The sequence below is a fragment of the Cinclus cinclus genome, chromosome 2 (genome assembly GCF_963662255.1).
Source record: "Cinclus cinclus chromosome 2, bCinCin1.1, whole genome shotgun sequence".
NCBI classification, from domain to species: domain Eukaryota; kingdom Metazoa; phylum Chordata; class Aves; order Passeriformes; family Cinclidae; genus Cinclus; species Cinclus cinclus.
This window is the reverse complement of record NC_085047.1, coordinates 101996813-102012100: the sequence shown is the minus strand read 5'-3', so window position 1 is coordinate 102012100 and position 15288 is coordinate 101996813. Positions and strand designations below refer to the sequence as shown.

The window sequence follows — 15288 nt, the reverse complement described above, 5'->3', positions numbered from 1 at the left end:
TTCCTTTCTCAAACAAAGGCGTAAACTATTTTATTTTTGCTTAATGCATAAGCTTTCAATTCAGGCAAATAAAGAGAGGAAATTAAAGGCTTGATTAGCAAGCCCACTTGTGGTGGTGGTGTCAGCTGCTTTTTTCTCTTTGTAGCACAGAGACTGTGGTGTTTGGTGGGATGAATTAGATTGAAGCTCAGATAAATTTTCTCAAGCAGAGAATTAAAATCAGACTCTAGGATCAGTTTCGTCACTATCAGAAAAACACATTTCTCTGATTGTTTCATTCTCAGCTTGAACCTGGTATATAAAACATCCTTAAAGAATGGAAGGTGAAGAAATGAGTATGACTCTTCATCCTGAGGGCTGGGGTTGCACAAGCTCCAGTCCCTCTTTATATATCGTTAAAATTGAGGTTATTGAACCTCAGAGGTTCAATTTTTCAGAAGGTTTTATTTTTTCCCCTAGCATTTATTGGGGAAGTAAGATGTTTATGTTTTTTCCCAAGCAGAGTAGACAGTTGAGCCTGTGGATGTGGATCCCATGCCCTTGGTTGGAGTTTTTATGGTTGCTCTCAGATGTTAAAAGTCCAGGGGAGCTGCATTTGCTCTGAATTTTTATTTGTGGATTTTTCTCATGAAGTGTTTTGCTGGGGCAGTCACAACACCTCAGCTTGTTTCTTGCTTTATCCTCCTCACAACTCTTGAATAACATTGTTCTTTTCAATATTTTTTTATTTTCAAAATGAGAAATTAAGGGGTACAGAATAAGTCACGTTTCCCTAAAGGCCGTATAGGAAGATCAGTAAGGCTATTAGAACATTTTAAATTTCTGCTGTAGCTGACTACTACCTTGCAGTAAATTTGTCAGGAGTTCAAACTATGGTAGATCTCACAGCCCATTTGCTCTCCAGAGCTGGTTGAGTTTCAAGCAAAAATTTGGCTTTGGAGACCCCTTCCCTAAACAGGATGTAGAGGACCTTGTGTCTGAACCACATGTAGGACTGTTAATCATTAACATTTCATTTGGACATTGTAGCCTGGAAAACACCTAATAGACCATGGAAACACTTTGGTTCTATAGTACTGACTGTTAAACTTCAAGCACTTGCACTGGTCAGTCTGTCATGAAAGCAGATGGGACAGGCTTTCTCCACATCGTTTCTCCACAGCACATTGTTGTTGATGCTGGCTGGTTAATTCACATTAACTCTAATCAGAAGCTTCCTTACATCAACAGTGTAAGTAATTGACACTTCAGATTTCCTAAGGAAGCCTAAAATATGCTAAACTTAGGCATTTTCTTTGGTTTTGTGTATATTATCTGTCTCTTCTGTAATGCAATATGGAAATTCTATTTTTTTTTTTAAGCATCTGCTACCAACAAAATGTGATCCTTTAAAGCTCTGCTTATAATTTGGAAACTTATGTTAACAACAGAAAGCTGCATGACAGGCTGAAAACCAAAAAGACAAATTGATGCATAAACCTGGTGTTTATGCCACTTCCTTTCAGCCCTAAGCTTAAGTTACAAGTTTGTTCCTGCTTTGTTCTAAAATCTTCCTAATCACAAGTAACTAAAAGTTTCAGCTGATGTAATGGTAATTATTTGTCCATGTATCTGTAGTATTGAGTCTTTTCCAAACCCTACTAATTTTCACAAAAAAGGAAAATATCCTCTGCTGCCACACTGTTTGAGGGCAAGGAAAGAGGTCAACAAGGAAAAGACATAGGCACATGTCCAGGCTCTTTGTAATCACTCAGTTTAAAAGACAACAGATCCATTTGTGGCTGCTGTGGTATCTCTGCCACCTAACTCCTGATGAAATAAATGGGAGCTTGACCACTGTGGTGTTGACAGCAGGATAGATTTCTCTAGTGATAAAATAGCAAATGGCAAAACAGTTTCTGAGTCAGAATTTCAATGGTAATGGATGCCAGCACCTTACCACAAGTATTCTCCATTCAGTTAGAAACTGAGGGAAAAAAAATACTAAATTTGTTTGTGTCATTTCTTCAGGGTTTTTTTTGTTGTTGTTGTTGGTTTGTTTGTTTTTGGTTGGGTTTTTTTTAATAACTGTTTGGGCTTTTTGTTGATTTTTTTTGAGGATTTTGGGGGAGGGATTTTAGCAAGTATTGTAAAAGTTGTTCTTGTGCTATCTCCTGCAAATAGGTGGTGGAGATCTTGCTGCTTTAGAAGCGAAGGAAATTTCACATAAAGTTTTGTTATATTGGTGTGAATTCAAAATTATTTTATTAAAATAAGTTCCCATAGATCATATTTAAACTGACATGGATCCAATGGAAGGTGAAATCAGTCTTTGGATATAAAATTTTTAAACTATCAGAATGATTGTTTACTCGTGTTATGTCTTGCATGGTTTAATTCAAGTCTGGATGTCTTCTCCTTTAAGTTAATGGTGGTATTTTACTATACTTCATGATGCTTGGGGGGTGTTTGACATAATCTTCTTATTCACAGCTTCCTTTGATGGGGAAAAGCATGCCATCAATCTTCCTTCTGTAAACAGCGCATCGTTTGTCCTGCGCTTCTTGGAGAAACTCTGCCACAGTCTGCAGTGTGATAATCTCTTCAGTAGCCAGCCTTTCAGCCCTTACATGGGATGTGCACATAGTCCTATGGAGTATGATAGGAATAAGCCAGGTACTGTTAATCTCTTGTTATTTTCAAGTGCTGATATTTCTGAGAAATGTGGGGACTTTATGAAATGCATCTTTTTAGTCTTTCTGTGACATGAATTGCTTGAAATTAATACACTTCAGTTCTTAGTGAATTGGTTCCAGTGTGGAAGTGCTTTGACAGTAATGGATAGGTCATTCCACATGTGCAGAAATAATTTTGTTCAGCAAACTTCTCCTTGTAGGCAAGCCAGAAAACATATGTACTTTACCACTGTGGTACTGCTAAAAAGACAAGCTCAAAACTTCACATTTCATTTGTTAAATTTATGTTCAGCTCATAAAATAAATTTACTGAAAGATGCTTGCTGTCTGTGAGAAGGCACTTCTCCTGAAAGGGATTTCAGTCTAACCCTTCCAACACAAGTACGAAGTCTTTTCTTTCTCTTTTTGCCTTAACCAGCGGTGGCTCAGAAAATTTTGCATTCTACTATGTACAGTCCAGTCATCTAGTAGCAAAACTTGTGTAACTGGCTGCTTGTGAAATTTTGTGTGAGTCAAATACCTTTGCTGCACCAAAACCGTAGAGTGAAGGGGAGATGAAATTACTTGCCCAAGATCTCCCAACAGTTTGTTTGTAGGGCCTGATATTACAAGTCCCAGATGAAGCCAGGAGTCACAGCAGAGATAGTCTTGTTGTCAAGACAATTTCACAAGATTTCTATTGGGAATTAAGCTTCCTCAGAGCTATTTGATAGCCGAGTCTGTGTTCTGGGTGCTGGTATAGAAATTTTTTTCCCTCTTTCCAATGGAGAAATGATGTTTATAATTCTGTCTGTCTTATGAAAGTTCTTGGTTTTAACTATTCAGGAAAGTAGACAGAGTCAAGGTAATTCAGCTTTGAAATTTTGTATTGAAGTGACTGAGTCCATGTGACACGAGAAATGGAACTCTAACCTAGTGAATAGCTGATGTATGTCTTTGCTTCTCTCTCTGGACTTTGCCCATGAGCAGCTTTATGCTAGAATAATAGATAGTGACATTTCCTCTTCACAGCCAAAGAAGAAATACCTGAAAACAGGAGTGCTAAACGATACCCTCAGGACTCTCCACCATATACTGCTCCTCTTTCACCTAAGCTTCCCAGAAACGATGCTCATCCATCTGAAGGTAATTATATTATGTCAGAATTATATATGAGGATTATTTATAGTTTCAGTATTTCCAGTCAAAAAGGACTGAGTACAACAGATGTGTCTGGTTTGTCTCTAGCCTTTGACAGGTCAGGGTGGAAGTATGTTAATTATTGATCACTGGCACAGATTTTGCACTTAAGGAAGATCCATTGCAAGTTCCAGCAGTGCTTTTCCTAAACCTGCAGTGTTTTCTGTGAAGGAGCTCAGGCACACAGGTGACAGACAGATGAAGCCTCCTGCTTCATATACGGCTACTGAGCAGAAAACCAATTGCCTCGAAATGGCTTAGGGTATAAATTGGAAGCAGCTCTTAACTCTAGGCTGGGTTCATTAAGTGAGTAAGAGTGCAGCTTGATGATACAATTCAGTTGAGTTTATAGCTAGCTGCCAGTGGAAGTTGTGCTACTCCTGCTTTCCTTGCCTCCTTGTCCCTGCAGGAAGTCCTAGCCCACCCTCTGCTCCCTTTCCCTGGCTGGGTAGTGAGCTGAAGCAATGAGCAAAAGCACAGAAAACATTCTGGTGAAGTCTTACTTTACTTCTCTGGAGTGACTCTCTGTGGACTTAGATAAGCAAAGGGAAGGGTTGAGTGGAAGGCAGCCATGGACAGGGGAGCGGTGTGGCTTCCCTGTGACAGCTCACTCTTAGGCTGGTGTAGTTCACAGATAAAATTACACTTTTTCCTGTGCAGCAGCTCAGCTGCAGTAACTGAGCACATGTCTAGTTTTAGTCTGCCTCAGATGTGAAGTAAAGCATCTAGGTTTAAATGTCAGTGAGAGAGACATAGCGAAATGGTTGAGTAACCAGTTTGCTACTTAACTGGTTAAGATGTGGTAACCTGATGATATTGACTTGGCCCATCTGATGCATACTTTCTCTTGTAGGAAAATATTTGCACATCATTTCCAAAGGCTTTTTTGAAGAATGATGGGGATTAGTTATTTTTCCTCCTTTTTTTCTTTCTTTTTGTTGGTAATCTTGAATTTTTTTAATATCTATTACCATGAGTGCACAGGATATCTCTTCTGTGCATACTAAAAAGCCGTAAGACTTAATACACATTAATTACTTAAAATATGTTAATGCATTAATATATGTTAAAGCAGAAAAAGATGTAAAATTAAAATGTTACAAATGATAGCTTATTTAAAATTATGCATCTTATTATTTTGTGTGTGTATATAACATATTCACATCTTTTTTATTATACACAGTTCTGCATTGATTATCAACTTCTGTGTCTTCACAAAAGAAGCTCTGGTTTAATTCTAGAGATATACATCTAAGTTATATTTTTGGTACTAACTTCTTAAGTGTGGAACACTTAAATAATGCTCAAAGGAAGTTGTTTCATTTGGAGCAAAACAAATGTTTAAGTTGATCTGCAGTATCTTGTGAGAAATCTTACTCAAGTAAACATGAGTGCACGTACTGGTTTTTATTCCTTGTTTGCTAGTGGGTCTTTTACAGATGGAGTCAGTGCATTCTTTAAAATACATTTTAAGATCACTAGTTCATTGTAAAATGCAGTTACTTGAATAAAAAATAATTTAAATAAGTGTTTTTCCATGGTTTCAGAGGTTTGAATTTGTACTTTGTGCATTTTGACAGGCAGAGTGTTCTCTAGCATTGTGTGTTTCCCATTAGGGCAATGTCCTCTGCTGAAAATCTGGAGGCAATTTTGTAGCGGTCAGTCATGGGTTGGTTAACAAGAAAGATCTGCCCCCAAAAAGTTCTGGTTCCATTGAGACACAGTTGTCTTAAAATAGTTGTTTTGAAATATCATTTGAAGGCAAAATGGAGTAATTGTGGGAAACAGTCTTTCAAACAGCTCGTTTTCCTTCTGATCTGCTCAGGGATATGCTTTGCAGATTTTGCTGCCTTTCTTGCTCACTAGCAGTTTCTTCTTAAAGTTATGAAAGATAAAGGAAGAGGGAGTGGGGAATAACTAAGACTCCCTTCCTCTGAAAACGGAGTGTTCCTACTACTGTGTCCAATTACATCATTTTGTTATGTATGAGACAGAACAACTGGCTTCTAATTCCCAGAAGAGCATCAAGAAAACAAAACATCCAGTTCCTGCTAAGGCTACAGTGCCCGAACAGTCTGCTGTCATCCCTGCATTTAAAACTTAAGGTCTCTTACTGGCCTTTCATCAATCCACCCAGAGGTCAGGCATTCTGTGGTAGAACCTCCCATCCCTTTCCACACCTCTGCTATTCTCAGAGGCTAAAAATGCCAAGGTAGGCAAACTCTCTCACTCCATGGATTGCAGTTCTCCATTTGCTATATGCCAATTTTGCTGCATTTTGTTTGTAGAGAAGCTAAATGGATGGATGGATTGGAAAGTGGATTGGATACCACAACTACTGAACAGAAAGCCTTCCCTAAAAATGATGGGAAATACGCCAGCTTTTCCACCATGTGTATATGAGTTTAGAATTTACAGTAAGGTAAATTCAAATGCTCATATCTTGGAGGAACAAAGCAGAACTGATCTTTCCCAAACCCAGTATTTGCTTCAGGATATGTAACATCAGAGAGAAATCTGGGATATAATTGGAATTAATAGAATTAAGTTCTTTTGCAATGCAGTCAATTTTTAACATTTTTTTTTCAGAAATCTTGACAAAGATAATGTAAAACAGTTATTTTAAAAAAGCAAAAAAAAAAAAAACAATCTGTATTTGGATTCCTGCTAGTTTCCTATGAAAACTTAAAAGATGTTTTTTCTTAATAAGTTACATGGAGTTGACTGATACATGCTTGCATACTCAAGTTGAAACTCTCTGCTTGGGAATGTTGTCTACATTGTTTCATTCTACCTTTCAAGACTTTCAAAATCTGAATCTACAGGTTCAGTCAGTTAAACCTTGTGCTCCTTCATACAGGTTTGTTGTAACAATTTAAGGTATCACCTGTGCCTTTTGGCCTTGGACTGAGTACAACCCTAATTTTCCCTTGGATGGCTACTTTTTAATTTTATAGTGTGCATCATTGACTCCATCTCTTAAAGTCTCTCTGAAATTCTATTGAATGATACCTTTTCTTTTTAATCTTGGTACGTTGCTGTAATTATGTCTGAGAAATATAAAGGCTTTTAATTTCTTGTTTGTTTTCTTCAAAAACCTCAGTAGCTTCTTTGCTTTTTTGATTTAGGTCTGACAAACTGAAAGTTTTGCAGTGGTTATTTTGAAAGTAATTTATATGAAAGAGAAGGACTTGTATCCGTAAAAGCTTCTTTATGCCATGATTATCAAATTTAGTAAAAGCTCTTGCATCACCTTGCAGATAAGAAGTCCAGGAAAGCTGGACATAAAGATACAGGAGCAGGCTGTCCTCACATGCTGAAAGACAAGCTTAAATGGAAGACGACTGTCCTGGCTGAACAGAAAGGTTTGGCTGGAACTCAGGGGAAAAAAGGACCTTTGGAAAGAGGGGCAGGAAAATCTGGACTACAAAGATACTATTAGGTTATTCAGGACAAAAATTAGGAAGGTTAAAGCCCAAATAGAACTTAACCTGGCTACTGCCGTAAAAGACAAGAAAATGTTTGTCTCATTTTTCTCAGCAGTCAGGGGAGGGCTAAGGAGAATCTCAAGTCTTTATTGGATGTGGGGGGAAAGTTTGAGGATGGCTGTCTGAAGTACTTCATGCCTCCTTTTCCTCTGTCTTTAGTAGTTAGATAGTTGTTCTCCACGTACCCAGCATCCTGAACTGGAAGGTAGGGATGGTAAGCAGATTGAAGCCACCACAATCCATGGGAAAATGGTCAGCACTTAAGACATGCACAAGTCTCTGGGACCATATAGAATCTACCCAGGAGTACTGAGGGAGCTGATGAAAGTGCTCACCTCCTTCCACCTTGTTGTGCTCTATAGTTATGTGGAAGGAGTTTATTGGGAGGTGGGAATTCATAACTTCCAACTAATGCTTCCCCCAAGTGATAGGAAAAGAGAAAATGGCCTCAAGTTGCACATGGAGATGTTCAAGTTGGGTATTAGGATAAATATCTTCACTAAAGGTTTGTCAAGCATTGGAACAGGCTGCCCAGGGGATATTTAAAAGACATGTAGATGTGTCTCAGTGGTGAGCACAGTGGTAATGGGTTAACAATGGTTGTCATGGCTTTTTCCAGCTGAAATAATTCTATGGTTCCATTCTGTGATTTTATGGTCTTGCCTTACCAAATTCACTAAGTAGGGAGCTGGCTCTCTGAGAGCCTTTAATTCCCTTTCAGGGTTATGCTATTTGAAGGTCAAAATACACATAACAGTTCTTCACTGTATTACACTTTAAACAGCATTCAAGAAGAGAACCTGAGACCTCATGAAGTTGAAAGCATGCTTGAGAAGCTCACTGGCTATTTTAGGAAAATACTCTTCCTTTGGTTTTAATTGGGCATTTGCCCAAGAAATTCTTGAAAGTTTTCATGTAAGAAGGGTAGTAAAAAGCTTTCTGCAGGAGCTTGTTTTGCAGGACATACCAGTTCTTACTCCAAAGAATATGATGCCTCACTAGCATGTGTTTTATAACTTCAGTAGAATTATTTTCAAGATGGTAGTGTGGGGCTTACACTTCTGTGAACCTGTTAGCTATATTTTTCCAGCTCATAACGCTCCTGCCAAAGCAGCATTTGTTCCATACAGATCTGTACATCATGCTTCCAACTTCTTTCTCATGTTAGATGTTGGCCTGATGCAAATGTAGGGGAATATCTGTGGCTGGTGGTGGATGGAGTGGTGTTCCTGTTCATTTGGGTTTTTTTTTTCCTCATATAGTATGCCTCTCTCTATTGACCTGAATTGGGCTCAACAGGAGTGGAATTTTCAGTAACTGATCAAACCTGGCTCCTATCACATGGCCCAGGGAAAGGGACATGCTGAACTCCACTCACGTGGCTTAGAATCAGTATTGACAGACTTTAAAAGTTCACGAGTCTTCTGAGTGGATGTTGTTTGCCTTTTGTAGAGTATAAATTTGCTGAAAATGCCTAAGAACTAGAATATTGTTATACTCCCTTCCTAAGGCTTTTTTCTTTTTCACTTGCTCCATAGGTTCAGTAATTTACCTGTATCTGGAGCTTTCCAGAGTCTGCAGTTAGAGACCCTGAGACCCTGCCCTATGCAAAGAACTGTGTGTAGATGAAGCAGGGTGGTCAAAACATGTTACATTAGTGTGCCATACCAGGCACTCACTACTGTGGCTTTGTCTGTAACCTCTTCCCTTTTTAATAATGGCACCTCTGTCTGAACCTGTTGGGGTCCATAGACAGTAATTGTCCACTTTTTTTCTTCATGAAGTTAGTAACTCCCTCTGCTGTTAAGAACTTACTAAACAATAGTTAGTTAACATGAGTTTTTTGTTTGTGTTAAAAATGTCTTGCAAAATAAATGCTACATAATATTAATGGTTGGCTTTTTAATGATATGTTTAAGAAACAATGCAAATTATTACCTAAAATTATTTGGTGTAACAATATTTTCAGCAGACAATTTTATGAAAAAATTTCCTCTGTCATATCCCTGCTCATAGTATTCAATAGGTAGAACTAAAATGATTAATGGAAGGATGTCTCAAATTTGACATATCAAGTCTTTTGCTACAAAAATAATGTTTTAAAATACAATAAGAGCCCAATGATCAGTTGAGGAAAAGGGACCAACATTCAGTCTCAGTGATTGTATCACAGGAGATTTGTTAACAGGATTGCAATCTGTCAGTACCTTCAAAAGAATGTAGCAAGGCCTCAAGTAACAAAGGTGTGGTGATGTCCACCACTTTGAACATATTGATGCTTGTTTTTTGTGTAGCAGAAACATTGCCTATAGAGGAAAACAGCACTTCCAAAGAACACAGATTTTCTGAGGATTCTATGGATTCTGCACTTAATTCTGTAAATTCGTCAAACCCAACCTGTCGAAATTCCACAGAGTACCGCACTTCAGGAAATGCTGCATATTACAGAAATTCCCATCAGCCAGCAACTGCTACCTCAAACTCGGCCCCAGTCCTGCGCAGGCTGTCCCTGAGCTCTGCTGGGAGCAGTGGTTACTGTGAAGTCAGTAGGAACCGGATACAGAGGCGGATTGAAGGTATGCTGTTATACAAAAGCTTCCAGAATTTGTAACTGCTTCTATTAACATGCAAAGTTATGAATAAAGAAGTTCTTTGCCATTGGAAAGCTTGCAATATGGAGTGAAATGTGCTATTGCCAAGCATGTCAGGCTTGCTAATGTAACTGCAAATACAGAACTTAAGCCTGTTAGTACTAATAGTGTAGTGCAAGCCAGGGAGAGGTCATTCCTGCTGCAGCTTCTTCTTGCTGCTGTGATGAACCCTGCAGCAAGCCAGATAAGTGATAGCAGGGATAGCTATATGCAGCTCACTTCCTGAGCACCTTATCAAATATTGCCATGTTGCTGAAATACAGGGATAGGGTTTCCTACTGTCTGTCTGCACAGCTTCACTTGCCTTTGCCTCATTCCCAGTTAATCGCATCTTGGGACCCAGGGGCCAAGTACAAGTAAAACTAATCCCCCTAGTTATGTCACAGTGCTAATGTTTGTGCTGCTGTAAGTATTTGCAGTTATAGAAGACATTTAAAGACAAAAGGAACAGTACAGTATTATTAGAAGGAAAATAAAGCATATTTTCATTTTAATATATTGTAAACAATGCATAAGAAATGACATAAGTTTAATATTGAAGTGCCTTATGTGAAATGAAATGTGTTATTCCTGTACAAACTAGTGATACTTCTTCCTTTCACAATACTTTTGTGTTAAAAGCTGCAAGTTCCACAACTGGACCGGATTTGAATTCACTAAAAAGGGAACCTTCAAGAATACCAAATAAAGATCCTTCCACCTGGTCAATAGAGGAAGTAGTGCGCTTTGTGAAAGAAGCTGATCCACGGGCACTGGCTCCACATGCAGAACTCTTCAGGAGACATGTATGATGCATATTCATTCTGTTCTAGTAGATTGTGTCATGTTCATCTCTTAAAATACAACTTTCATGTCTATCAGTCTGTTTGCAGCTGGAGGTGGAGTAGACTTTCTCATATATTAGAGAGGCTGAAAATTACTTTTCCACCTGAAATCCCTCCTGCAATATGTTTTTTCTTTCTTTCAGTCTTGCTAGACTAATATAAATAGCCACCTCTCTCCAGTGTATATGGAATAATGCCAACCTGGAAGTGCCCAGTTTGTCATGGCCATCATCCCTGGTACCCCTGTCGCCCCTGGTGCCTCTAGAGACAATGGCATTCTCATGTACAGTGCAGGGCATTCAGTCCCCCTGTTTTGGAGACGTACTCTTCTAGAGCAGAGATTGATGTTATCCATTGTTAGCTAGACACTTGGTCATTGATACTAAAGTTAAGAGCATCAACTGGAATATTTAATTGCTCTGTTTGGGAAAACAGTGTGTAGGGTTTCATAAGTCTGACTAGAGGGAGAAACTGTATCAGAGAGACAGAAACTGTATCAGTTTGTGGTGGGTTTGATCTCCCCTACTTCTTGCTGTGCCTTTCTATGGTAGGTTGCTCAATAAAGAGCTGCTTTCTTGTTTTATTGCATATATGGCCCTGCAAAAAGAGATTGACTTTCTCTTTAGTAGTATTCACCCATGTTCTGCCTCCACTCCTCCTTAAGAGTTTAATCTCTGAGTAAGCTGGATTGGAAGGAAAAATCAAAATAACTTCCAGTGGAGATTCCTGTCTTATATTTTATTCTTAGTTGTATAACAAAAGTAAGTATCACTTGTTTTTTTCAGGTTTGTGTTTAAAAGAGTAAGACATAGTGTTTCTCTTTATGGTACTTTATGGAATTAATTGCCTGGCTGTGGTATGTCATGATACTGAGAGCTTAGGACAATCATATTTTAGCAGCTTCTCAGTCAGACAGTGGAAATCTGACTAAGTTGTCCTTAGTTTTGATCCTGACAATCTCTTTGGTTCAACATGGAAATAGATCTGTCTAATTTCCCATATTTAGATGATCTCTAGCTACTTCCTCTGTTTGCACATGCTTGCCAAAATCCTCCCCACAGCTGCTTTCAAGGTTCAGTGCAAGGCCTCAGTGTTTGGATCATTTAATCTCTAACTGCACAGACCTTCCTTTGCAGCTTCTTTTTTCTTTTTTCCCTTGACCCACTCACTTTTTTTTCCTGTCTGGAAACTGTAATTCTGAAGGCTATTTGGTCAATTTATTTTTATTTACTATAATTTTCTTTCTTTAACATCTCAAATACTTAATCACACATTAAAAATACTAAAACAAATTAAGTATCAGTAGTCATTTGTAAATTCAAAAGTACAGTTGCTATTTTATATATGGTAGATATATTTTTACTACAATATAAACAACTATAGTGTACTTTCCAGTTTTACTATGCAGCTGGTTAAAGTAGTTGTCTGTTGTGTTTATTCTCTTCCTTCTGCAGGAAATTGATGGGAAGGCACTGCTCTTACTGAGGAGTGATATGATAATGAAATATATGGGACTGAAGCTGGGTCCTGCCCTAAAGTTGTGCTATCACATTGAACGACTTAAACAAGGGAAGTTCTAGCCAGTGGGAATTCCACAAACGTGTGTTCAGATCACACCAAGCTCTCAGGTTCACAGCCAACGCCTTGATTGGAAACTCTTTTGCTGATATAAACATTTATTTTTTTAAAGTTCTCTCAAAATATAAAAGAGACATTCAGGATAAAGGGGGGGGGGGGTGATTTGGGTGATTTCTATTACATTCTAGTGTTTTTGCAAACTGTTTCACAGAAAGTTGTCAGGGAAGGACGATTGACCATACTGGGTGTGGACAGGTCTGGTAAGAATGCTCTCTGAATCCTGAAAAGTGTGTTCTGTGTTACAGGCTTCAGCCAACATGTTCATATCCAGAAACAAAACAGCTGAATCCCAAAGGGAAATAATAAATAAAACCAGCATCAGGTGTTAATAATTTTTATAGGGGTGGCTGTAAACTTTTATATTGCAAGAAAATCTTAAAATAGAAGATCTCATCTCTGTAGTGAATATTCTGGTCTTTCAGAAAAGAGGAGGGGTTATGGAAGAGAGGGCTTAATACAAATATAAGCTTTTATAAAGTGTGATTATCAGTCCTTTGGGAAGTTATGGGGACAAATGTATCCTATATTGTCAGTTTAGGCAGGCAGTAAATATTTCTGTTTCATGGAAGGTCATATTGGCTGTATAAACAGCCATTTCTGGGACAGACTGATTTCACTGGAACAATGCATCCACATATTAAACATTCCATCTTTTTGCTAAGTTTGGCATGGATGTGTGTTCATGCTTTTTATACGTACACGTGTATGTGTCAGGGAAATACATACTACCTAAAAATATACATACACACTGTACATATATTTCCATTTTTTAATGTCTACTTTGCACTGTGACAGAGAGAACTGTACAATTTCTTGGTTTTTTTACCAGTAAATGTAGTTGTATATTACCTTCATTAGCACCTGTTTAATTTGTTCTTGGAGTCAGAAGGTGACAAGCAATCAAAAGGTGTCTTTATTCATACAGGCAAGATCCCTGTACTATGCAATACTCCTGGTTACTCATCCCTTAACTCTGAGCCATATATTCTGATATGTATTTGGAAAGACACATTTGATTCCAATGTTTTGGGTTTATATTTCCTGTGAGGAAGTGCTACTTTGTAACTGATAAACCTTTTTTTGGGTAAAATTGGTGCTGTTTGTATAAGCTGCAAGAATGAGTGGTGATGATAAAACAGTTGTTGTCGCTGCCAGTTGTAAAATACATCAGGGACAAGAAAATATACTTTCTGTTTGGGAAACTGAATGTACTGTATGTAATAGTCAAGTGATAAAAACTGTTTGTTAGGGAAGGTATAGTCCTAAAATGGTAGGATTTATTATATCTCCTAATGCCTTTTTATATGAAAGCATATAGTATAAATGTATTTTTTACAAATTCCTTTTTTGAAAATTACTTTCTTTACCCATAGACTGATACTCATCAGATTTCCGCAGAGATACTGCTAGAAAACAGTGAATTTTGTGACTCTCAAGACCAAGTATTTTGTTATTTTAAATGACTGCAATGCAATTTCAATTCAGAAAGTCATTTGGGCCCTGAGAATTGTTTTTGCTATTACATCATTAGCCATTTGACACTAAAGTTTATCTGTATCAATTTGTTTTGCATATCTTTTGTGGTGCGTGTATGCTTAGATGAATAATCCAGGCTCTTTATAGTAAGAAAAGGTCAGACCATTATGAAGAAACAGAATATTTTCTCTTGGTGTTAGAAAAATACTGACTTAACTTTCATATGGTTACACCAAAAATTATATGTTAAGGAATACATCATGCCCCATGTGTTCAGAATATTGTTTATACGTATATATAACTGTATACTACTTCTTCTATGCTTTATTATGCTGAATTTGGGTTCCTCAGCATAAAAAGATCTCATGCAATTTAAGTGGAAATAATTGACTGAAAATAGTTTCCATTTTTTACATTGCCCTTGGCATAAGAAAAACAAAGATGTTTAAATTTTCTGTTTGGTCTTTATGGAATGACATTTTTGTACGTGGCACTATTATGGGTATAAATATTTGTTCAAGGCTTTCTCTGCACCCATGTGCACAAAGATAACTGTGATGTTGCTGTACCAGAATTTTTCCGTGTGCTGTAGTGTGAGATTCAAGCATTCCAAGTTTTACAGCAGACTGCATTTTTTGTTCTTTATTTTCAGTGGGATGTTCTTATCTAGCAAGAAAAATAAAAGAGTTTGTTCATTGTTGTAACTGTCTACTTTGTTTGATGCCGTGTGGATGTGTGAGCACTCTCTGCATAGGCAAGGGTGGCTGGCTGATCTGGCATTTTGGCAGCTCTTTACAGTTCATGGAAACATCTGATCTAAGGAGGGTTTAATGAAAAAGGGTAAGATCATTCCAACCTTGTTCATTTGAAGCAATTAATGTTTGAACTTGGATTGTTTGGTGCTTTCAAAATAAGAACTTATCTGATTATTCAACTATTTAGTTTTGTATATCTCATTTTGCAACTTACAGCTTACAGAATTCTCATATAAACACTGAGGGGAAGAGACTGATTAAAACTCTTTGTGCTGTGTTCAGGTAAAGACAGAAAGTATTTTAAATCAAAGCAGTTAAAGTTAATGGCAGTAAGTTTGAACTTCATACACTTCAAGCTTACTTATTTCTGTGATACAGAAGTCTCTTGTTCCAGTGATGGTTATCAGCAATCAGCCAGTACTGAGAAGGAACTTGGACTGGGTTAATGGTAACCTCACAACTGTCACTGGCAGATGATGAAAATTGGAAGTTGGCAGCGCCAGTAGTCCAGAAGCATTTTACATCTGATCTCCCTCAGAACATACTTAGTATCTTTTTGGTGTTTCTTTGATATACAAGACAGTATGATTTAGTCTCTTTGT

General features: G+C 37.7%; 1 protein-coding gene across 1 annotated transcript in view; it reads left to right on the top strand.

Moving 5' to 3' along the window:
* SCML2 (Scm polycomb group protein like 2) overlaps positions 1–12522 on the top strand; it is a 56481-nt gene extending 43959 nt beyond the window's left edge. Inside the window, exons 10-15 of the mRNA XM_062488051.1 lie at positions 2405–2410; positions 2473–2655; positions 3687–3800; positions 9637–9918; positions 10615–10778; positions 12272–12522. Coding sequence (XP_062344035.1) covers positions 2405–2410; positions 2473–2655; positions 3687–3800; positions 9637–9918; positions 10615–10778; positions 12272–12397 — 875 coding nt within the window. The 3' untranslated portion in view covers positions 12398–12522. The remainder of the gene's footprint in view (positions 1–2404; positions 2411–2472; positions 2656–3686; positions 3801–9636; positions 9919–10614; positions 10779–12271) is intronic.
* The last annotated feature ends 2766 nt before the right edge of the window (positions 12523–15288 follow it).